General features: G+C 43.8%; 1 protein-coding gene across 1 annotated transcript in view; it reads left to right on the top strand.

Moving 5' to 3' along the window:
* UNC5D (unc-5 netrin receptor D) overlaps nucleotides 1-22,610 on the top strand; it is a 221,152-nt gene that overhangs the window by 135,833 nt on the left and 62,709 nt on the right. Inside the window, exons 9-10 of the mRNA XM_036011105.1 lie at nucleotides 11,676-11,861; nucleotides 18,358-18,735. Coding sequence (XP_035866998.1) covers nucleotides 11,676-11,861; nucleotides 18,358-18,735 — 564 coding nt within the window. The remainder of the gene's footprint in view (nucleotides 1-11,675; nucleotides 11,862-18,357; nucleotides 18,736-22,610) is intronic.

Here is a 22,610-nt window from a genome sequence, read left to right as displayed (position 1 = left end):
ACTATGTGCTAGGAAATGTGCTACATGGAGAAGAGGCAGCACTGAGCACAGCAGGTACAGGTGCTGCTTCCTTGAAGCCCACAGTTTTTGTGAGGGGAGATGGAAAGAGAGAATTCAGAAAATGTGTAGTACTAAGTGCCATGGAGATGGTGATTTGTACTGTGAAGAGACACAGAGCAGGTAAGGGGCTCAGGGAAGGTTGGAGGGAGTGTTGCTTTTTTGGGTATCAGGTGTTCAGGGAAGTTCTCTATAATAAAATCGCATTTAAGAAGAGATCTGAAGAAAAGCAAAGCAGCGCACAGTCTGGGATACCTGGGGGGAAGCACTCCAGGCCAAGGGAACAGCAGGATGTAGAGGCCGTGAGGTGGGAGCTTGCTCGGACTCGCTGTGGAGCAGCAAGGTGGCCAGGAGGTCTGCAACAGAGTGGCAAAGGCAGGGGTCACCATAACTAAGGTCGGGGATATGGGGCGAGGGGGAAACTGACCAAGCATAGTACAGGCCATTGTAATGACTTTGACCTTTACTCTGAGCAAGAGAAAAAGACAGGGTTTTTATTCATGGTGATGTGACCTAATATTTTCAAGAATAAGCTGTTCCTGCTGTGTTGAGTGTAAACATACAGGGAGTGAGAGCAGAAGCAAGGAGACCTCTTAGAATGATCTATTGTAACAATAATCTCTTACAATTACCTAGGCTATTGCAGTATCTCGCTTCAAGGTGATTGTGGCTTTAGCCAGACAGATAGCATTAGAAATTATAAAAACAGTTCATACTCTACATCTCTTTTGAAGGCAGAGTCAGAAGCATTTGCTGATGGATTGGATGGAGTTTGAGAGAAAGAGAAGTGTTGTGGGTGATTACACAATTGTAGCCATGCAACTACAAGGTTGGAATTGTCATTACTGACATGGGGAAAGGGTGATATAGCAAATCTGGGAGAATCAAGTGCTCAGTGTTACCGTGCTAAGTTGGAGATACCTATTAAACATCTAAATGGAGAGGTGGAGTGGGCAAGTTGAATATATGAGTCTGGAGGTCAGAGGAGAGTCCTGGCTGGTGGCATAAATCTGGAGCTTGTCAGTGTCCAGATGGCATTTAGAGCCATTAGCATGAATGAGATCACTGGGTAACGAGCGTGAAGAGGGAAGGGCAGCGATCTGCGGACTGAGCCCTGAAGGGTATCAACACTCAGGTGCAGAAGAGGCTGGAAGTCACTGCAGAGGAGACAGAGAAGTAGCAGCCAGAGCAGTGAGAGAGAAACCGCGTGATAAGAAAACGGTGTCCCAGAAAAGTTCGACAGTTCAGCCCATCCTCATTCCTAACCGGGATTTCTGCACTTCCTTCCCTGTGTTTAGTCATGCCCTCATCCCATCAATTTATCTGATCATTTTAAAATATAAATTCAGGTGGCATCTCTGCCATGCTGAGATGCCTTCAATAGCTCACCATCCGTTATTTTTAAGATGAAGTCAGAAGTGCTTAATATGTGTAAGATCCGATCTCAGCTTTAATCATATGGGTTTCTCTCAGTCATCCTAATTATCAGTATTGTTCCTCCTGCCCTCTCACCAATTCCTGTATTCTTCAGCCAAACAAAGCTGCTTAGTTTTCAGAATACCCTTTGCCCATTTTGGCATACAATACCTCATGCATTCTGTTACTTCTGCCAGAAAACTCTTCCTCTACCCAGTCCCAAACCTAATTTATTCTTCCTCCAGGTTTCGGCTTAGGTGTCCTGTCTCTGCAGGGCCTTTGCCAACACCGTACCACATCTGCATCAGTTGCTACTCTCGTCATCTGCCACGTTGCAGACTATGTCCCTCCTTCCTTCCTTCTATACAGTATTTTCTGTCGCCTTGTACTGGCCTAGCTTCCCTCTCTGATAGACACAGATCTCTGCCTTCTGGTGGACAGTACAGAGTCATTCACCCTTGGACCTGCAGCACTGACCTCTGTGTGTGTGCCTGGTATGTGATAGATGTTCAATAACTATCTGTTGTGTTGTGGTCTGACATCTTCCTGCTAACTCCTCGCTGGGCCTTGTATTGTTAAGGTGAAAATAAAGACTTTGCTTCTACATATTTATTGCTACTCATTCATGTAGTAGGTATTTATTATACTATTATCCTATATAATAAGCTTGGATCAGTGACACATGAAGGGAAAAAATAAGAAAAGTTGCTTCCCCAATTGAAAGTTGCTTTCAATTTTTTTTTTTATTTTTTACTTTCTTTTCTTGCCCACAAATTCAGTACAAGGTAGAAGATGAGAATTAATATGAGAAAAGGGGAAGTAAGGAGACAGTTTTTAATAATCATCTATTCTGTGCTAGGTATTAGGTTAAAGCCAAATGTATGCTTCCCAGAACCATTTCCAACAGAACAGTACAATCGTGTCCTTAAAGTCTGAAACTGGGTATGCTCTTCTCGCTCACAGACATTCCGTTCTGCATCTTCCTCCAGGATATCCCAGTTTCCTCTAGAGCGGAATAATGTCCGAGACTTAGGGTGGTACTTTAAATTCCCAACAGACTTCTAGACTCTTCTGAGCTGTCATTAGGCTTTGGGCGTCAATGCTGATCTTCTAGCCATGCCTTAAAACTTTTTTTTTCTATTTTGCCCATCATTTTCCTCCATTCCCTACTGATGATTTGCAATTACATAACTACAGCACTTTCCACAAATTGCATGGCTTGCTTTGTCCTTTAAAACTGTTCCTACTGTGAAGCAATTCAACCCATATCTATGTGCCACATCTGTAGTTGTCTTACCACTTTCAACTTTTTATTACCTAACTTTTATCCCTTCATAAGCATATGCCTGTTCTTACTACTATTTTCAATGATATCTTGACTCTGCCCTTACTGGACATGCTATGGGGTCATGTTCATGAAATACCCTAGAACTAAGCACAGAGACAATGAGTAAGTAGTAAAACAATATGTCCTTTAGCAGCTTAATAACCCAGGTTACTTATTAAAAATGTGAATTCACAAGTCCCATCTCTCCTGTTAGTACATTCAAAGTTTATAATCTCTTCAATTAAGTCAAGGTCACGTCTTAAGGGCTGGAGTTCAAATCCTGCTCTTTTTGACTCTATTGCCCATGTTAACTTGGTCTTTCTGATGAGGAACAGCACAGTTCTTTTGCAGTCCAAATGCAGTTACCAGATGAAAATAGAGGATTCCTACTTAAATTGGAATGTCAGATAAACAATGAATGCATTTTTAGTGTGTGCATGTCCCAATTGTTGCATGGGAAATGCTTATATTAAAATTATTCTTAGCCCTGGGTGGCATAGCTCACTGGATTGAGCACAGGCTGCGAACCAAAGCATTGTAGGTTCGATTCCCCGTCAGGGTACATGCCTGGGTTGCAGGCCATGACCCCCAGCAACTGCACATTGATGTTTTTTTTTCTCTCTCTCTCCCTTCTTTCTCCCTCCCTTCCCTCTCTAAAAAATAAATAAAATCTTAAAAAAAATTATTCTTTGTTGATCTCAAATTCAAAATTAACTTTCATTTTTATTTGCTAAATCTGGCAACATCATTTAGAAAGAGGAATAAAACTTGTCTGAATATACTCTATCAAGAAATATTTTATAAATTAGATTCCTTTTATTGCTAATCTTGGAAGAATGGTTAGAATTGAAACAGATTTTGTTGGGGGAGAACCTTTGGTAGAGGGGAACAAAGTCCACTGAAATACAAAGGCTACTTGAAAAAAAGTAGTAATCAGATTTGGCCAAAGTAGGGTTCCTATGGATGAGAGATAGGCAAAGCAGTAAAAAATAGGACGGGACAGAGTATAAAGTGTCTTGAGCTGTAAGATAAGTTCCTGTTGGAATGGTCTCAGAGTAAAGTCACTGAAAGGTACTGGAGTATCAGAACCACATTTGGGAAGAGTATTCCGGGTGTAAAATGGTTCTGAGTGATCAAAGACTGGGAGCATGGGTACTCGTAAGATGGGACTTCGATGTGGGTGTCAACGGGGGTCTCTCCTCTTGAAATCGAAATGCGAGAGGCACTGGGGATACAGTCATTAAGGTGTGTGGGTGGTTAGGGGTAGGAGTCAAGGGAAACAGAATGAAAGACAACTCATCTCAAGCCTGATCACGGGTGGTATCATCACCAGTAAAGGGGGACTCAGAGAGGAAAATATTTGAACAGATGAGGATGATGAATTTGTACATGGATGAGAAATTTGAGATGGCAGCACAACACGCGGGTGGTTTTGCTCATCAAGCAGGGCAGAAGTACCGGACGATGTCCACCCCACAGGAAACGAAGCTGTAGGTGTCCGTGTGAAACTGTCTGGCATCAAGGGAATAGTTAGCGCTGCTAGTGTGTGAAAAACTATCCAGTCAGAGGAGCACAGAGAAAAGGAAAAGGGCCAAGACCTGAACTTGGATGCCCATTTATAGAACTATGAGACTGAAGGGTAGTTACTAAATGATAAGAAAAGAAAAGATAGGAGAATCAAACTTAAGGGGCTTTTCTTTTTGTTTCTGGAAGGAGGGCTGGAGCATTCTTGTCTACGGCTGCGGCGCCATGGTGAAGAGTAAGACAGAGAACATTGCTGTCAACACAGCGGTTGAAAATAACCTGCAGACAGTGGTTTGGGAAAAGACAGGCTTTAAGGGAACAATAAAATAATCTAGAAACAGTGGACGTGTCAAATTATCCTGCATCCTGTCAATAGGCTAGACAACTGTAAGAAATGAAGTATACCATTCCGTAGGTTCTGATAAGGTAGGATCTATGAGATGTTATACCTGACAAAAATAAGTGAAGTGCAGAAAGGAAAGTATAATCTGGAGCCTTTAGAGTAAAGAAAAATAAGTGAAAGCTATTTACTTCTTCTTTTCCTGAAAGGTCTCAAAGGTACTATCTAGAGTGGTTACTCTGGAGAAAGGGTAATTGGAGAAGTTTTCTCTTTGCAGAATGCGACTTTCATACTTCCTAAAACATTTTCCTATTTCATGCATGCATTCTATTTATTCCTTTACTTTTAACAGGGGCAGAGGTTAAAAGCTTAGGAAAATCATGGAACATGTATTAAGAAATGCTTAATGTTAAAAATTCTTACTTAACATTCTTTTAAACAAAGAGCAAAGAATTCTGTGGACACAAAGAATGCTGCATCCTTGAGAAGTTCATTAGAAAATAAATTGGGGGAAGGATTTGGGGAGAAGGGATTGGGGAGACTAGGCTATGTTTGCAGGCAAAGGGCAAGGCTTAGGGTTGGAGGAAAATTTTGAAGATGCAAAACAAAACGGAATGAGGCCAGGCCCCCGAGGAGGCAGGAGAGAGTGCGATCCAAGCTGGCCTGACACAGAAGAGGAGGGGCTCCTCCGGGAGCAGAGACGAGGGAAGAAAAACTGCATGAAGGAGACAAGCCCCGGAATTCTGGGCTGTAGGGGAGCGAGCTCACATAGGGTGACCTACCTCTATTTTCCCACCTAAACGAGGGGCAGGTGAGAGGTAGAAGTCTGGAAGAGAGGAAACAAAGTCCAGAGTAATTGTTTTGATGACAAAGGTTTTTCATTATAGGACATGAATAAATTATTCAGCAGGCCCAGGTAAGGTTGCATAGCGTTGGTTTTTCTGATGATAATGGCCAGGAGAGTTTATGGCTTTCAACACTTAAAGCAAGTTAACCTGGTGCCGGCACCTAGTGGAGAGGAGGTGCTAGGAAGCCGCACAGAGTAATAGTTAAGCAGCTTGGGAGTGCAGACAGACGTGTATTCAAACTCAGGCTATGCCATTGTCCAATGACAAAGCCTGGAGTAGTTTCTACCTTATCTGAACCTACGTCATATTTGTAAGAGAAAATACAATACTGCAGATAGGTTTGGTGGTGAGGATGAGAAGGTGGTCACATCTGTAGTTCTCAAAAATTCCAGCACAAACTTAGTGCTCAGTTACTGTGTCACTGTTGTCATCAAGAGGTAGTCAGTAGGGTGATCAGAAGGACAGGGGTTAACAGCTGGAGAGGGGCTGAGCCCGCCCACATGCATGGGCTCTGGAGCCACAGTGTCTGGGGTTGAATCCCAGCTCTGCTCCTGACCAATCAGCAGGCTTAGGGCAAGGCAAGTGATTTTCTTGCCTCGGTTTGCACCCTTGAATGGGGGCATTTTTACAAGGTTGTTGAAAGATCACATGAGTTCCTAAGTTTAAAGTACTAGACCAGTGCCTGGCACATAGTAAGCACTACTTGAGAATTCGATATTGTTGTCGTTAATGGCAACACTAAAACAACAGTCACCACAATAACGATAATGAGGTGTCCGAGGGTGGAAGACTGGAAAGCAGCTGAAATGCTGATTGGTTAAGGGGTTATGAGATTCTAAGCAATGGAAATATCAGTGGAATTTCTCACAGTCGACCATTTAGAAGCTATTTTCTCATGTGTTAAATTAAAAAAAAGTTGCTTCTCGATGATAGCAAGTACGAACCACTCTAATAATAACTTCCCGTTATATCGTATTTCAGCATGCCGTTACGTTTTGGGCACATCACTCAATCCGCAGCACTGCTGGCACTCGGGTGCAGATGGGCGCAGGGGTCCTGGGCTGGCTATTTCCCGGCCTTCCGTGGGAGTCCAGCACAGCAGACGGTTGTTTGAGCTGCCGTTGGTTCGCCTCTGTCGTCCCCCTTTGTGATCACTCACTGCGTGGATGCCTTACTAATTCCCTCCCTCTTCTGTATACCGACTCAAGTCATTTTTTTCTGAAATGGGATCGATGGTCATTCTGTAATATCTAATAGGAGAGCAAAAACGGATAGCATGTTTTCCAAGGCAGTTGCTGCGTTCCTTCATTAATATTGTGCAGCTGTCTGATCCTGTAAAGTAGATTCTAACCTGACGTATGGTTAAGCTTATACCATGGGAATCAAATTAAATGTCCATTAATAGGTGGGATTAATATGTCTTTCAGAGAGGACTCACATGAAGAGAGAGAGGCAAACTAAGTAAATGGCCCTTCTATTTAATCCTGCGGGGACACTGGTTACTAAAAATGACTACCCATGACTATAATTCATAAAGCCATCAAACTTGTTAATACCTCTTCCTTGAGCTGAGAAGTTCAAAGAGGCTTTGAAAGGTCATTTGGCTCTTCTCATCAGCCTTGATCCAATGAATGAATGAATGAATAAATGCAGACTATTGTAAAGGTATGCTTTCTTTTACAGACTTTCTGAAAGGACATTTCACAGTCTTTCTCAGACATGCAGTGCAGTTTTTTAACAACCCTTATTGTAGAAAAGGTCATTTTAATATCTAACCAGAGTCCCAGTTGCTATAATAAAAGGCCATGTCCTCTTCGGTCCTTGTTAGAGATAGCGGAAGAGTTGGTTACTAGCTTCATCGTAAATGAAGGGTCACTGAGCACCAGGGTGGGCCTGTTCCCCCTTCTGCATTGAAGATCACCACAAGTTGCTTTACGGCTCTTTCCTCCAGGCCCAATGAACCCATAAACATTTGCTTGCCAGGGTCCTAGTTTCCAACTCTCCATGAACCTATTCCTTCTGAATAATTTGGGATACGAGAGATTTCTCGGGTTGTTTGTTTCTCTAACCTGTACATTGTATGCAACAATTTATTCTGCCACATGTTGGATCCTTTGAGCTTTGTCAAAAGCTTGAGTGATTCTTGGATAGAGGAAAATAGACATGAAAACACAGGGAAAACATCCCAAAGACATTAGTGTGCAAAGCTTGTCTATGAAACAGAAAGTCAGAGAAGTATCCTGTGCCACGAAAAGTGGAACAGCCTGATCAGTCACAGGGCATCAAAGCGTTTGTTCAAAATCACTTTGAGTGAAGAAAGCAGCACCACATGTGTGTGTGAACAAGCAGACAGGTGCCCACATGCGTGCATGCGAATGTAAAAGAAAACAGGGTTCCTGTGGCCAGGTTCTACAAATCAGCCTCAGGATGCAGCTCCTTTAATATTTCCCTTCCCTTAGTTTGAGGCGAGGCAAGTAATCAATAAATAGGCTCACACATGATCTGCAAAACTTCTGGGGAAAATTGTAGAGATATTACTGAAATCGAAGAGTTTGAAGCAGTAAGGAAAAATGTACTGACATTCAGATATCTGCCAGTAAAAAGAATGATCCAAAATGAGTACTAGAAACCATGCATGATATAAGAGATTAGATGACCACAGGTTGGCAGGGTTGGCGACATTGTCCAGGACAGAGTTACATTCTTGGGGGAGGGGACCCTTCAGCTGTCACCTGGCAGATGGGGAGATAGAGATGAGTAGTGCCTAGATGCCTAATAGGGGGTGGGATATATGACCATGAACTGGCACTGCAATGCAAAAGGTAAACAGGGCCTTCCACTAGCAGGCGTCCAGCTAGCAGGAAATTAATTACAATCGCGTTTGGGGCATACGGCAGTGCAGCCAAGGAGAGCAAGAGCACAGGAATGGGCGTGGAGCAGCTGTCAGGCCCCGAGAAATGCCTGTGCCACATGGTTGTGTTGGCACAGCAGTCCCCCTGGGCAGGAGTGGCAGCGCCTTCTGGTGTTCTCCTGGCAAGAGCTGAATGTGTGCTTGTGTGCATTTGCGCTCGGACACAGGTGTGATGATTCTGCAGCGGCACCCCCCGAGTGTCCATGTGCTCAGGCCCACGTGTACCCGCGGCAGAATATGTGGAACTAAACCTCAGGTTCTTCTGGGGCCAGTCCTAAGCATATGTGAAGAGAAAATTGGTGGCAGGGTTTAGAAGCACACAGAAGTCCTTGCAGGGAACTACTTTTCTGGAAGGACAGATAACAGTATAGAGGGGAAATGAGGAACATGAAAGAATGAGGTTAAGTAAAAGCAGGCAGATAGAGAAAGAAGAGCAGAGGGGAGGGAGAGAGAGAAGAAAGAAGCACTGCGGCCCCAATTTAGAAGAATCTGAGCTGTGGGTGAGAATGCCTGACTTAGTCTCTGAGATACACAGACTACACATGTGGCTTTTGAGTCCTTGTGTCCGCCTCTGTGTCTGCACCTGGATACCAGGGTTTACCACGTTCAGACAAGAGACAGCTGAGAATATGGACCATGTGTTGATTCAACCATGCATCCTCATTTCCATTGTGTGCTTGATTTTCAACAACGATGGAATGCATGAAAATATTAGACCCTAAACTTTCTAATTTCCAGGACAGATTATTCTTATAAAATAAATATCACCAGTTTATCTTTTCATAGAAGTCCATTGACTTCTGGCTTTTACATCAGGCTGTCCCACAAAGTGCCAGGGTTAGCCTCATAAGGATGCAGAGAGACCTCCATGCAGGTCTCTCCTTTCTTTCCACGCCCGATCTCCAAAGTAAGTCCCTACACTCGTTTTTATAAATTCCGTAATTCAGCATTCCATTTCCTTAAGTCAAACTGATTCTGCAAACAGGCCTTGAAGAGGAAACACAATGGTCCGTCTCGCATAGTTAAACCTCAGTCTGAAGGCACGTGTAGGGTCCTTTTCTAAAAACAGGATTTGTATCTGGAGGGAAGAGGAGATTTCTGGTTACCTGGTTACCTGGGTACCAGGGGATTGGAAAATAAAGAAAAGACAGGAATCCGAGGAGCAAAGACAACTTGTTCCTGCTACTCAGTTTTGTCTCAAAATGTTCGTGTCCAGTGATGTCCCTTTTCAGCAGAAATATTTTGCCCTGGTCATCCTCCCGGCCCTTCCTATTATAGTACCTGGGAAACTAAAGATGTCTTTGTGCTTTGCCAACTCAGCAACAGAGCAGCTGCATTCAGTTCACTGCCAGGCTGTTTTGCTGGATGTGCTCCGTTGCTGAGCAGGTGTGTTCTCCCCAGATACACATTTTAAGATGATAGTGTCATCAGTCATCAGTACCCAAGGAACTGGAGGGAAGTGGGAGAAAAGGCTAATTGGTTTCAACCCAAAGTTCTCTCACTGCTCCTGGTACCCTGGCCTGCTGTAGCTGTCGTGTTCTGTGTCTTCTTTCTCCTCTGAGCATAATTTATTATTCCCTCAAAGGAACTTAATGGAGTAGAGGGAGGGTAAGAGTGTTAAGTAGGATGATGGCTGCCCTCCTCTTTCCCCCCCACGTGACACAGGCAGACGGTGGAACTCGGGAGTTGTCATCGACCACTGAGCCCATGGTTCCTGGTGGTCAGAGAAAATGACCACAGACACCTCCATCTCTACCTCTCATTTGAGCCACTAGAAAGTTGGAACTGCCGCCTAAATCACACCATATTGCTCAATACCTCCAAGGCTGTTGTGGTCTTTAAAAGTATCCGATAATCCTCTGACCTTTCAGATTCTGTTCTTTCGGGGGATTGTGTTCTCCTATGTGAATTGTTTTTCTGTGTTTACTGCCCTATTACTGAACTGGTTCTGCTTGATTTCCTCGCTCACTCTTTAATTCGGTAGTGCCTTATTTTGCAGCCCGTTAACTTTGTTGAAAATAAATTCACTTTACTTGTGTGGTTAGTATTACCCATTTGATAATGTAAGTACCAAATTAGGGTGTGGTGATTGCATAGTAAGTACTGTGATTACAAGGTAAATATATGACGGGTTTATTTTATCCTCCAAGCCCAACTCAGAGTGACATAATAATTCCTTTTGGATTTTTGTTAAATATATAGTAACAATCTATAAGGAGATTAATTACATGGTTAGCATTTGCCACCTTCCACTTCCACACACTTCCCAAGATTACAGCTCCTTTAGGGTTATGTAGTCTTGGATAAATCTCCTGCTGAACTGTAGTAGTCGTTATAGGTCTCTTCAGGACTGAACCACACCTGACGTGCATCGAGCAAAAGCGTTGAAAATCGGCTACAACATATCTTGGGGGGAGGTGGGGAGATACCCAGAGTCTAAATTCAAACTAATGCTTTTATTTTTGCTTTGCCCATGCATTCAATAGGATGGAGTAGGAGAGGTATGGGAGAAACAGCATGTGCCCTCTTAGATACCAGTCCTCTTCCATGAAAAAGTATCAGAGTCTAGCATCTAGTTGGTGCTAGAACACATTCACCATGGACATAAGTGTACCTAGGACCAAGACCTTTCATATTTCACAACAGAAGGTGTCTCATAATGACTGCATACACCCTACGCTGATGTTGTCAATGTCCTTTTAAACGGAATGATGTGTGCCAAAGCTAAAAGTCACAACTGTGAGCCCTGGTCGACTCTCTTCTGACTCATAGACCGTGTGTTACCTTCTCACCCTCGACCACTCTCCGAATGCATGTGCCCAGATCCTGTATAAGTAGAGCGATTCACCCATATTTTGTCATTGTATGTGGGTCTCATGTGTTCCCGCTAGTAAAAACATAAAAAAAAAATACTTTCCAGGCAACTATGACTTCCTAAAATAAGTAAATTAAGAAGTTTCCTGTTTTTACTTGAAAATACCATATTCTTCATGGAATTGATTGTCTTTGAGATTCTATTACATGGTAAGCTACCTTAATACAGCTGACATATTTAACTAGAATCTCTTTGATTTATAAAAGGTAAATTAGAAACATAGTTATTGTACGAAAGAGAGGGCAACTTGTGGGTCACTGCGTAGGCCATTTTCTCTGAGCAGTAGCTCCAGAAACCCAATAGCATTCCATTTCTGGGGTGGCTCTTTGGCTCTGTGCCCAGGTTGGCCATTTGGAATTTCTCTTATTTTTTTGCAGGCATCGAGAACGCCAGCGACATCGCCCTGTACTCAGGCTTGGGTGCCGCCGTCGTAGCCGTTGCGGTCCTGGTCATCGGGGTCACTCTTTACAGACGGAGCCAGAGTGACTACGGCGTGGACGTCATTGACTCTTCTGCATTGACAGGTGGCTTCCAGACCTTCAACTTCAAAACAGTCCGTCAAGGTCAGCGGCGTAGGTCCCCCCCAACACCACGTCTTCAGGACCAAAGACTGTGCTCACACAGGAACCCCGTGCTGTTCGGTCCTGTGTGAACACAGCTCTTGGCACCGGGGGCCGCTGCCTAACAGCCTTCGCGCATGAAGAACCCTGACTCAGTGGAGTGCTCTGCTTAAGTGCTGGGCTACTATGAGGACAGATGGCTTTCAATTCGTAATTAGGAACATGTTAAATGAGGCAGTTCCATCTTTGATACATAGCGAGTTTAATAAATTATTTTATTGCAGATTACCCAACTTCCTATTTAAGCAAGTCTGCTTTGAGGATGTACATTTAATTTAGTTAACTAAAATACTGATTATTCAAGGCTGAGGACCAACTACTATACCACAAACTCCCAGGCATATTTGTTACACTATTTATTAGGTGGAGTTATTTTTGTACTTCTGTTTTAAATAAGTAAAAGGATTTTGGGTACATGATGAGTCAGTTATCCAGGAAAAAAAATGAAATTCCCAGTTTAAATGACTCCCAGGTGTTGCCCAGTCAGGCAATCTTCGGTTGTGGGGGAAGGAAAATCTATCATGTCCAACTACAGCGATACTCATTTTCAAAAACAGAAAGCCATTTAATTCTCTTATGTGAGCCAAATCTATTTCTGATTGCAAGATGGTGATGAGACATACATTGCTTCTATTTTAGAAAAAAAAAATGAAACTCTTCAGTGGATGAAGATTTTTACCTTGACTCTCACTGTCAATATCATCACCTCTGTTTCTGCTTACTGCATGTCAATATCACCTGTCCCACAGGACAAGAAGTCTTGCTGCTTGGCAGTGATTCAGCAGAGACCGGGTTCTGGAGTGGAAATCAAAAGTGCTAGAAATTGGGAGATGGTGGGGGAGAAACAAAATGCTTTGCTGCTCACCACTTTACTTCTAGACACCACAGTTTCAGGTCCGAGTTTTCTCAGCCTCATATAGGGTTTAATATATATGATTCAATTAGAAGTAAATCCAATTAAGAGCTGAGTTTTATGTTACGTAAGAAACTAGAGATAGAGACTTCCAGTCAAGATGGCAGAGTAGGTCATCGCTGTGCTCACCTCCTCCCATGACCACATCAAAGTTACAACCAAATTACACAACGGTCATCGCTGAGAGCCACCTGAAATCGAGCTTAATGGAATTCCTACCACCAAGGCCTTGAAGAAGCCATGCCAAGTCAGGTAGGAGGGGCAGAGAAGTGGAATGGCAGGTCCCACATCCACCATGTCGTGATTAAGAAATGGGAGGGATATCTCAGCTGTGAGGTCCCCCTGAGTCATGAGGGGTCCCAGCCCCACACCAGGCTCTCCAGCAGAGGGCTGCAGTGCTGAGAAGAGGAGTTCCCATAACATCCAGCTGTGAAAACAGTGGTAATTGTGTTCAAGTGGGATGGAAGGCTGCTATAGACCTAGTAGCTTCAGGTCTTAAAGGGACCAGGCACAGACTCACTGGCTCACAAACTCACTCACTGGCTCTGAGCTCTAGTGCAGGGGCAGTAAAAAGCATCGGGACATACAGAGAGGAGCTGAGCTATATAGCTTCAGGGCAAGTGCTGGAGGAGTGGGGGTGGAGGTAGCTGTGTCTTCCTGGGGAGAAGTGCTGGTAGAGGCCACTTTTGCTCTGTTCAGCTTTACCCCTCCCAACTTTCAGGCTTAGGCCTGTTCCGAATCTGAGCTCTCCACTTACTTGGCTAAACACCTGTGATTCCCTGAGACCCCAGCCCACCTAACGCCTTCCTTCACCCATACTACTTGCAATGGTTGTTTCCAGAAGTGTCCTGTCTCAACTTACACTGCTAACTTTCTGAAATCTTTTAAGGCCCACAAACCCCCCAAAAGCAGCAGCTGGCCTCTGCTTTCCCTGTGCCTCTGGTTTACTGGCCCCTGGCACCAACAACAGTGTACCCCAGTGCATAGCCCAAACTCTCCAGGCACCCAGGAGCCAGCACAGGTGGCTCCAGGCCAGAGAGAGGTAGGATCTGTGGGATGCACCAGAGTCCCTCCCAAGAGGCTCCAGAACCAACACACCCAGTGGCCAGCTTCACACCACACCAAAGCACCCCCCAACCAGGTCCACCATGACACACCAAAGGGCAGGTTCAGCAGGCACCAGGGCCCCGCACAAATGAACCCCGCTCCAAGGGATCCGGCCCCGCACAACACCTTGTCCACTATAGTCACGCCCATTCCTCACAGCCAGTCATCCCAAAAGACAGTGCCACCCACTGACATGCCAACAGCAATCAAGGCTCAACTGCATGGAGAGGGCACACACAACCCCCACAGGGGCCCCAAGAGCACCCGGCTCAAGTAACCAAGCAGACAGCACCACTGGGTCCCAAAGGACACCTACTATATTAGGCCACACTGCCAACAGTGGGAGACATAGCAAACCTAATACACAGAAACAAACACAAGGAGTGTTAGTCCAAATGAGGAGACAAAGAAACATGTCCTAAATTAAAGAATAGGACAAGATTTCAGGGGGAAAAACAACTAAATGATATGGAGACAAGCAATTGACAAGATATTCAAAACACCTGTTTTAAAGATGCTCAATAAACTTAAAAGAATAGATGAACTCAGGAAGAATTTCAACAAAAAGATAGAAAGCACAAAAACAAACCAGAAGTGAAGAAGACAATAACTGAAATGAAAACTACATTAACTAGAGGGGATCAAAGAATATTAAATGAAGCAAAGGATCAAATCAGCAATTGGAAGACAAAGTAGTAGAAAATAAATGACTAGAACAGCAAAAAGAAAAAAAGGAATTTTAAAAATTAGGATAGTTTTAGGGATTTCTGGGGCAACAGTAAGTATAACGACATTTGCTTCATAGGGGTACCAGAAGGAGAAGAGAGCAAGGGATAGAAAACCTATTTGAATAAATAATGACAAAAAATCTTAGCCTGGCAAAGGAAATAAACATACAAGTTCAGAAAGTACAGATAGTCAAAAACAAGATGAACCCAAAGAGGCCCACACCAAGATACATCATAATTAAAATGCTAAAGTTAAAGACGAAGAATCTTACAAGCAGCAAGAGAAAAGGAGTTAGGTATGTACAAAGGTGCTCCCATAAGACTGTCGGCTGATTTGTTAACACAAACTTAGCAGGCCAGAGGGATTGGCACAAAGTATCCAAAATTATAAAAAGGAAAGACTTACAGCCAAGATTACTCTACCCAGCAAGGCTATCATTTAGACTGAAGGGGAAACAATGAGTTTCCCTGACAAGGAAAAAAACTAAAAGAGTTCATCACCACTAAAACAGTATTACAAAAAATAGTACAGGGACTTCTTTCAGAAGATCAAAACCATCAATAACAAAATATAGGAAAGAAAAAACATACTAGCAAAGGCAAGCATTTAGTAAAAGCAGTGGATCAACCAACTGTAAAGCTTGCACAAAGGCTAAAAGGCAAAAGTAGGAAGAGCGTGTGGAATTACAATAACATATTAAGAGATACACACACACAGGCACAAAAGTAAAAAATAATGACAAAAACATGGAGGTGAGTAAAATCTATAGTGATTTTAGTATAATCAAATCTAAGTAACTGTCAACTGAAAAATAGACTGCTATAACATAGCTTAATATATAGGAACTTAATATATAGGAAGCACATGGTAACCATAAACCAAAAATCTACAAGAGCTATACAAGAAATACAGAAAAAGGAATTTGAACACAAATTGATGGTTGCCAGAGAGAAGGTGTGGTGGACAGTGGATGAAAAGGTGAGGGATTAAGATGTGCTAAGTGGCAATTATAAAAACAGTCACAGGGGTGTAAAGCACAGCATAGGGGGTTCAGTCAATAACACTGTAATAACAGAGTATGTGTCAGGTGGCTATGGGGCTTATCGGGGTGATCACGTTGTAAGTTTTATAAATGTCAGATCACTATGTTGTATACCTGAAACTGACATAATATTGTATGTCCATTGTAATTGAAAAAAATGTTAAGAACTTAGAAATATATATCCATCAATCAGATATCAGTGTCTTAGACCATAACACTTACATAGGGAGGAAAAGTAGTAGCCGGAGAGTTGTGTGTTCAGGTGCAGAGTCTTTGAAGTCCAAAATTGCTCTATGACCTAGTTAATCAGTTATTTTCTCTGAGTCTCAATTTACCGCTGTAAAATGGAGATAATCACATCCACCTCAAAGGGTTCTTATGAGGGTGAAATTACCTGGAATAACAAGACCTTTGCATACGGAAGCTGCTCAGTAAATGAAGTGAATATCATTCTAGCAGCTGGTTGTTCCCCCTTGCCCTGCAAGGGAGGCTGCCGTGTTCCACGGAGCACCAGGCAGCGGACAGCAGGGGGCGCTCATTTGGAGAATGCTGACTGGTGTAAGAGGAGAGCAGTAAGCATCTTCGAACTATGGAGCTTACGATGTGCACAGTAAATCCCTGAGACAGTATGTAGCCTTTCCAAACTCACTTTATCATTTTGAGTGTTTTAAAACCAGGACTCTCGCACAACTAGTGATATAAGCAACGTCGTTTATTAAAATTCCACTCTACCCTATATGCATTATGATACCACCTCACGATGATGGTCATTGGCTCTCCCCTCCATTGTCTCAGGGGCATCCATTCTTAAGCAAATACAGCTGGAGCCTCAGGAAGGCGAACAGTGAGGAGGTCAAATAAGATGCCACACAGATCAGACCAGGAGCTTTACAAAAAGGGTTTCCAAAGACAAACGTGGGGTGATCAGGTGACTGTCCCTGATCAGACTTGAATCAAACTGGCAGCCACCTTTCGCCAACTCTGAACTCTGTCGCACGCGCCTACCATCACACGGGTGGGCAAAAGTAGGCTTACAGTTGCACAAGAAACACGGAGCTTTTTTTCTTGTATTATTTATTTGCATCGTAACTATAAACCTAATTTTTCCGCAAGCCTGTATAATTGCGCTTTCCATTTAAGTGCGTAAGTTAGGCCTAAGTCTAACTCCAGGAAAGGATTTTTTGTGTCATGGCTTCACCTAGGTTAGGAGGGTCTTTTAAGAGCAGCCAGAAATTAAACCTCAGAAGGTGAGGGCCTGAGATAAAATAACCATGAGACTCAGGGATACAACTTTTCAGGTCTCGGGGGAAATGCCTGTTCCCCACTCTTTCCAGATGCCAGCTGGGTCTCAAGTCCCGCCTCTTGCCTGGGAAAACCAGAAGCAAGGAGCAAGGCTGGTGCCTGCAGAATGCAAGGCAGCTCAGTTAAAAAGCACAGCTCCTTGACTGAAAGAGCCTCAAGCATGAAAAAAGTCACATCGCCAAGCAGCCATTCGGTTATTTCATCTCATTTTGAACCTCTGTCCCTGTGATGCTGGATTCTCAGCGCATCAGAACGAGGGGTGGGAAAAGTCAGGATTACACATGTCCTGCTGGGGTTGCGACAGATTATGAAAATGGAAAAACAATAGAGGCTAATACACTGTGGCCTGGGACTGCAACATTTTCAAAGACATCATACTTTAAACATTTTTGTCAGGCCCGAAAGGAAAATTGTTTAATATGGTGTGGGTTTCAATTTGAGATGTCACATTGACGGACGGATGCGGGTGGCAGGTTTTGGACTGAGGGTTATTTTGTTATTTACTAATAAATGAGATTACTTCATCACAAGGAAATACCACAGCATTCTGTCGTAGTATTTGGCTTAGAAAAACTGGCAAGCCTCAACAGATGAGAAAGTCCAATCTCTCGTGGTTTTGTAAAGACGGGTTTTTTCCGTTTGTTGTGAGACAGAAAGGAAGCCATTCCGAGCTGCCCTCCACACAGAATGTTCCCGTCCCCGGGTGGTGCCTCCTCCATCTCCCAGAGTGATACACGTGTTATTAGAGCAAATTGGCTACTCAGACGTGGGATGACGTGTGAGGTCCCCTGACCCTTTGCTCTGAGGACACATCCTTCCCTCCCCCAGCCCCAGAAACGGCCCCGAATTTCACATGCGATGTGTGGGCACCGCACAGCCTTGGTTATAAACAGCACCACCCAGTAGTCACCACGCTGTGTCATCTCCTGCCATTTAAAATGAACAGATGTTATTTTTGCTCCAAACTGGATTATAAAACATCATTCTTCCCTTTTTTTTTTTAAGTCTCTCTTTGCCAGTTAAAATCACATAAACAAAAATGCCTGGAGTGCCAGAAATACTTGTTTTGAAAAGGTAACATGTAAGACACGCTGGAAAATGGATATTTTGGTCAGTGGCGTTCCGAGAATGGCCTGGGAAAGCCCAATTCCAGGAGTCCAAGGCTCTGGTCACGAATGACCAGTCTAACAGAGCCACCGCAGGTGCTCAGGGTGGCCCAAAGGCGCAGCTCCGGCGGGAGCAGCGGGCAAGCACGGGGGCTGTTGTGCACTGAGCGGACGCGGATGTAAAGGGGCTCCTGTGGTGCCAGTTAGTTTCCGAGTGACAGATCCATTTCCTTTCACCAGGTAACTCCCTGCTCCTGAACTCTGCCATGCAACCGGACCTGACAGTGAGTCGGACATACAGTGGTCCCATCTGCCTGCAGGACCCTCTGGACAAGGAACTGATGACCGAGTCTTCCCTCTTTAACCCTCTGTCAGACATCAAAGTCAAGGTTCAGAGCTCATTCATGGTTTCTCTGGGAGTGTCAGAGAGACCTGAGTACCATGGCAAGAACCATTCCGGGACTTTTCCCCACGGAAACAACCGCAGCTTCACTACAGTGCACCCCAGAAACAAAACCCCCTACCTCCAGAATCTGTCATCGCTCCCCACAAGGACGGAACTGAGGACAACTGGCGTCTTTGGCCATTTAGGAGGACGCTTAGTAATGCCAAATACAGGTGGGTGGTAAGTGTGTGTTTGTGTATTTTCTAGCACTTGTTTAAACATTGTGTATTTACACAATTAGGTCCCATCAGATTGACTTTTAAGGTGTTTACCATCCGTTTACCAGATCTACACTGTGGCTCTGACAGTCTACTTGATTGACGCAGCAAACCAGAACCAACGCTGAGATTAGAGTTTTCAACCTTCACCCCTGTGAACCAAAGAGTCCATTTGATGCCCTGCTAGAGTTAACAGCCGTACTAATTCAAAAGCCTTGGGTGGTTCCCAGACTTCAAGCCCCTTTGAAACATGCTTCCTAGAACATGATTGGGAAGCACTGAGAACATTCTTTGACGTGACCGACAAATACCATGTTCCTGCCAAGCATGGTTTATGCACCAGTAAGTAATTTAGTGAAAGGGCACTCAAAGGTGAACTTGCTCAGTGACCTGTCACACGCTGTCAGTGTCTGTAGACCCTGCTATAATGTTATTTCATGATGAGCACTGATGAGGGATCATTTTGAATTAAAAAACTATAGTTCCAAGGCTATATCATAAGCACACTTAGTTCTCAAGAACTTCTCCTTTTGGTTAGATGTTAAGTAGACAAGGATACTTAAGGTGTACTGCCCAGATCTCTTTAGAAATGACATTCTATCTATAGATTAGTCTTCAAGGTTGCCATCTGAGACCTAACTGGGTGGCAGGAGAGGGTGATCTCTCCTCTGCTCTCTAAGCAATAGGGGTTAGGTAGGCTCTCAAGTGCCGCCATCACTGGCTGGTGCCGGGTAAAGAGGGCCCGGGGTGTGCCAGTCCTGCGACACAACAGGTCAGCACTGAGCCGGGACCATGGGCGCCTTGTTGGACTTCTCTCCAGAGGAGAAGGAACCTCCCTCTCCAATGAAACATTTTATCTTACAAAATGAAACCCGCAGTAGAACTAGTCGGATGCTACCATTCCCGCTAACTGATCCTCTGCTGGCTTAGTGGCCAGACACTGCAGTTCATTTCAAGTTGATGAAGAGTCTCGTTCTCCTGTGTTGATTTCTTAAAAAAACTTCATTTCAGGCAGACAGCCCTCAAGGATAGCTCTGATAATGGTTTTGTTTTCTAAACTCCCAATGTTCTAAATTGTCCTTGGTCGGCGTTTTAGGACATGGTGAGGGTCTTTGCTGGAATATGTACGCATGGCATTGCGTGAGTGTCTGTGTGTGAGGCAGTCCTCCCTGGTGACAGTGGCAGACGGGTCAGTGTGGCGTGAGTCCATCAGCCATACCTACCGAGTACCCTTCCTAGAAGTATTGTACCAACTGGAAATGTAGGTTCTGAAGAAAAGAAACCTAAAGGATGCAAACCCTGTCCTTTCAAGGAGAGTAGGAATATTCATCAGAAACAGAAGTTACACATTGAGTTATTGTGCATTTAACTTATCTCCACCTTCTAACCCGGTGCTGGGCATTTAGCAGGCTCTCAATAGGTATTGGTTGAGCAGACTGGCCACACCCCTCTCTGTGCCTGTCCTCATTTGTTAGTGTGTATTTGTGTGTTTAAGTGTTTACACATGTGTGGAAGGGGTACCGAGACTGACCACTCATTGGCTAGTTTTGTGTAATGTTCATCAAGGAAAAAGATGAGATGATAGATGTTTCTTTTTCTTCCCTTCTGACTTGAGAAGTGCCGGTGTTGAAAACAAAAAGTTCTAAGGGCTTTGTCTCCCGATTCCCAAACGCTTCCTCTGTAAAGGGTCATATTTAAAGTTCCTAACAAGAAGTCCCACACAAGATTGAAGCTGTTCAGTAGAAAGGAATTTCAGGAAAAATCAACGTGCAGCAGTGAAACATATGCTCTGTTATTTGCAGAACATTAACGCAAAATGTGCCTTGGGGAGCCGAAATGTAAAGAAGCAAGACACAGCAATTAAACTGTTCTACTGCCGTCCATCTCAAACTGTAGTCTGGTGCCTGGCAGCAATTTCTCAAAAAAGGGCACTCTTGAAAACGTTTATTATGCCAAATATGAAACAAGAAACTCAGACAGGTGGTTCTGCTGTCAGATCAGATAAAAGGCTGTCAGGGTAGCAGGTGGAGTCTGGGAAAGAGTATAGTTTTCCTTAATTAGAGGTAACTGATAAATGACATACTAAAAATGGATACTTCTTTCGGGGGCCACAGGGATAAAGATTTCCCACAGTGCCTTTCATCCTTCACACAGCACTGCCGCCCGGCCGCAACTCCTGTCTCCGTTTCACTGTCTTCAGTCTCCACACACAATCTGTATTTCTGGCTGCAAGGAGGGAAGTGTGTTTAAAGGATAATCATACACTTTCTGACTGAAGGAAAGATGAAATAGTGTGAAGCTCCGTGATCCTGTAGATCCAGGTGGAATTTGGGTGTGTTACGGATAATGTTTCAATCTGAACACAGGGAATTAAGCTGACTTGAAAGGATGAGAGGTGATCTGCTCTACAAACTGCCCTTGCTCAGAAGCCCACACGTGTGTTTATTCTGATTGGATCTGGTAGTTGACCGTCAGGCCCGCATGACGTACAAGAACACAGCACGTCTGAAAGCCTGGCCTTTTTTTTTTTTTTTTGACTCAAAATTTTGAATCCTACTCATTCATTCATACATTCACGATATGTCAGTTGCAGGCTGCTCTGTGCCGGGCACTATGCTCTGTGCATTGATGCACTAGTCATTACTGCTTTTTTTTTTTTAAACACACTATGATTTCATTGATTTGAAAGTTTAGAATAGGCAAACTAATCAGCATGTCAAAAAGCAAGTGAGCGAACACTTGGGCTCTTGATCAAAGAACTGGCTTCTAAAGGCCATAAGGGAACTTCGTACGGCAGTGAACACGCCCTGTGTCCTGACTGTGAGGATGGTGACGTGAGAGTATCCCTTTGTCACAACTCATCAGTTTCCACACTTAAAACGTGCATTTGCTTGCATATGAATTACACCTCACTAAACACACACACACACACACACACACACGAAAGGAAAAATGTGAGCTCTAAAACTATTCTTTTGGGTTAACTGCCTAAGATGGCATTACTTCTTGATGGTCGTCTCCTATGCTTCTATAACTAAGTGGTAGTGACTTAATGCCTCTTGTCATAATGGCCTAGATAGTCTGAACAAGCGGCAGCAGAGGAAAAGCACTCTGTCACACAGAGAGAGAATGCACAATGTCTAGGGTGTGTATTCAGTTTGACATCCACACACATTGAACGTACTGTGTATTACAACTTCTGCTCAACTACATTTAAGGAAAAATGGGCAATGCAACTAGGAGCCTGATCAGAGGCCCCCACGTGTGGCAATTGCAGTCCTCCCCCTCCTGTTGTTACGGTCCAGCATACAAATGGATACCCTTGCCGAAAAGCTGTAAGCAAAATTTAAATGTGCCTCATTCTTAGTGCTAGTGAAAGATACTGATGATAACTAGCATGTTACTGAATAATGCTCGTAAATGTAAATCACAAATAACTTGTTTTGCAATGAATCTTGCATCCCCTGATTCTGCAGCAGCTAACGGGCACACAGAAGGACATCGCTAAAGCCTGCCATCTCTAGATTCAGATTATCAGCAACCTGAAAGCTTTCTGTGTGATTACATTAGCTCAAATGAAAGGAGGAAGGGTGGGAGCTGCATTATTCAAAGGATAAAAGGATGCCTTGAGATTTCATTTTGTAAAGATCTTACTGTGTCTCTATTTCATTTTTTCTTGATAAACAAGCAGCTACATTAAAGAGAATCACCCTTTGGACTCTTTTCTCTTGGCCAAAGTGAAATATTTACTTCACAGCCATCAAGAGGAGAGGGGATATTTCAAATTCAGTGTGATGAACCCCTTGCATTCACTCCTTGCATTACATGAT

The sequence above is a fragment of the Phyllostomus discolor genome, chromosome 11 (genome assembly GCF_004126475.2).
Source record: "Phyllostomus discolor isolate MPI-MPIP mPhyDis1 chromosome 11, mPhyDis1.pri.v3, whole genome shotgun sequence".
NCBI classification, from domain to species: Eukaryota; Metazoa; Chordata; class Mammalia; order Chiroptera; family Phyllostomidae; genus Phyllostomus; species Phyllostomus discolor.
This window is presented reverse-complemented; position numbering and strand designations above follow the sequence as displayed.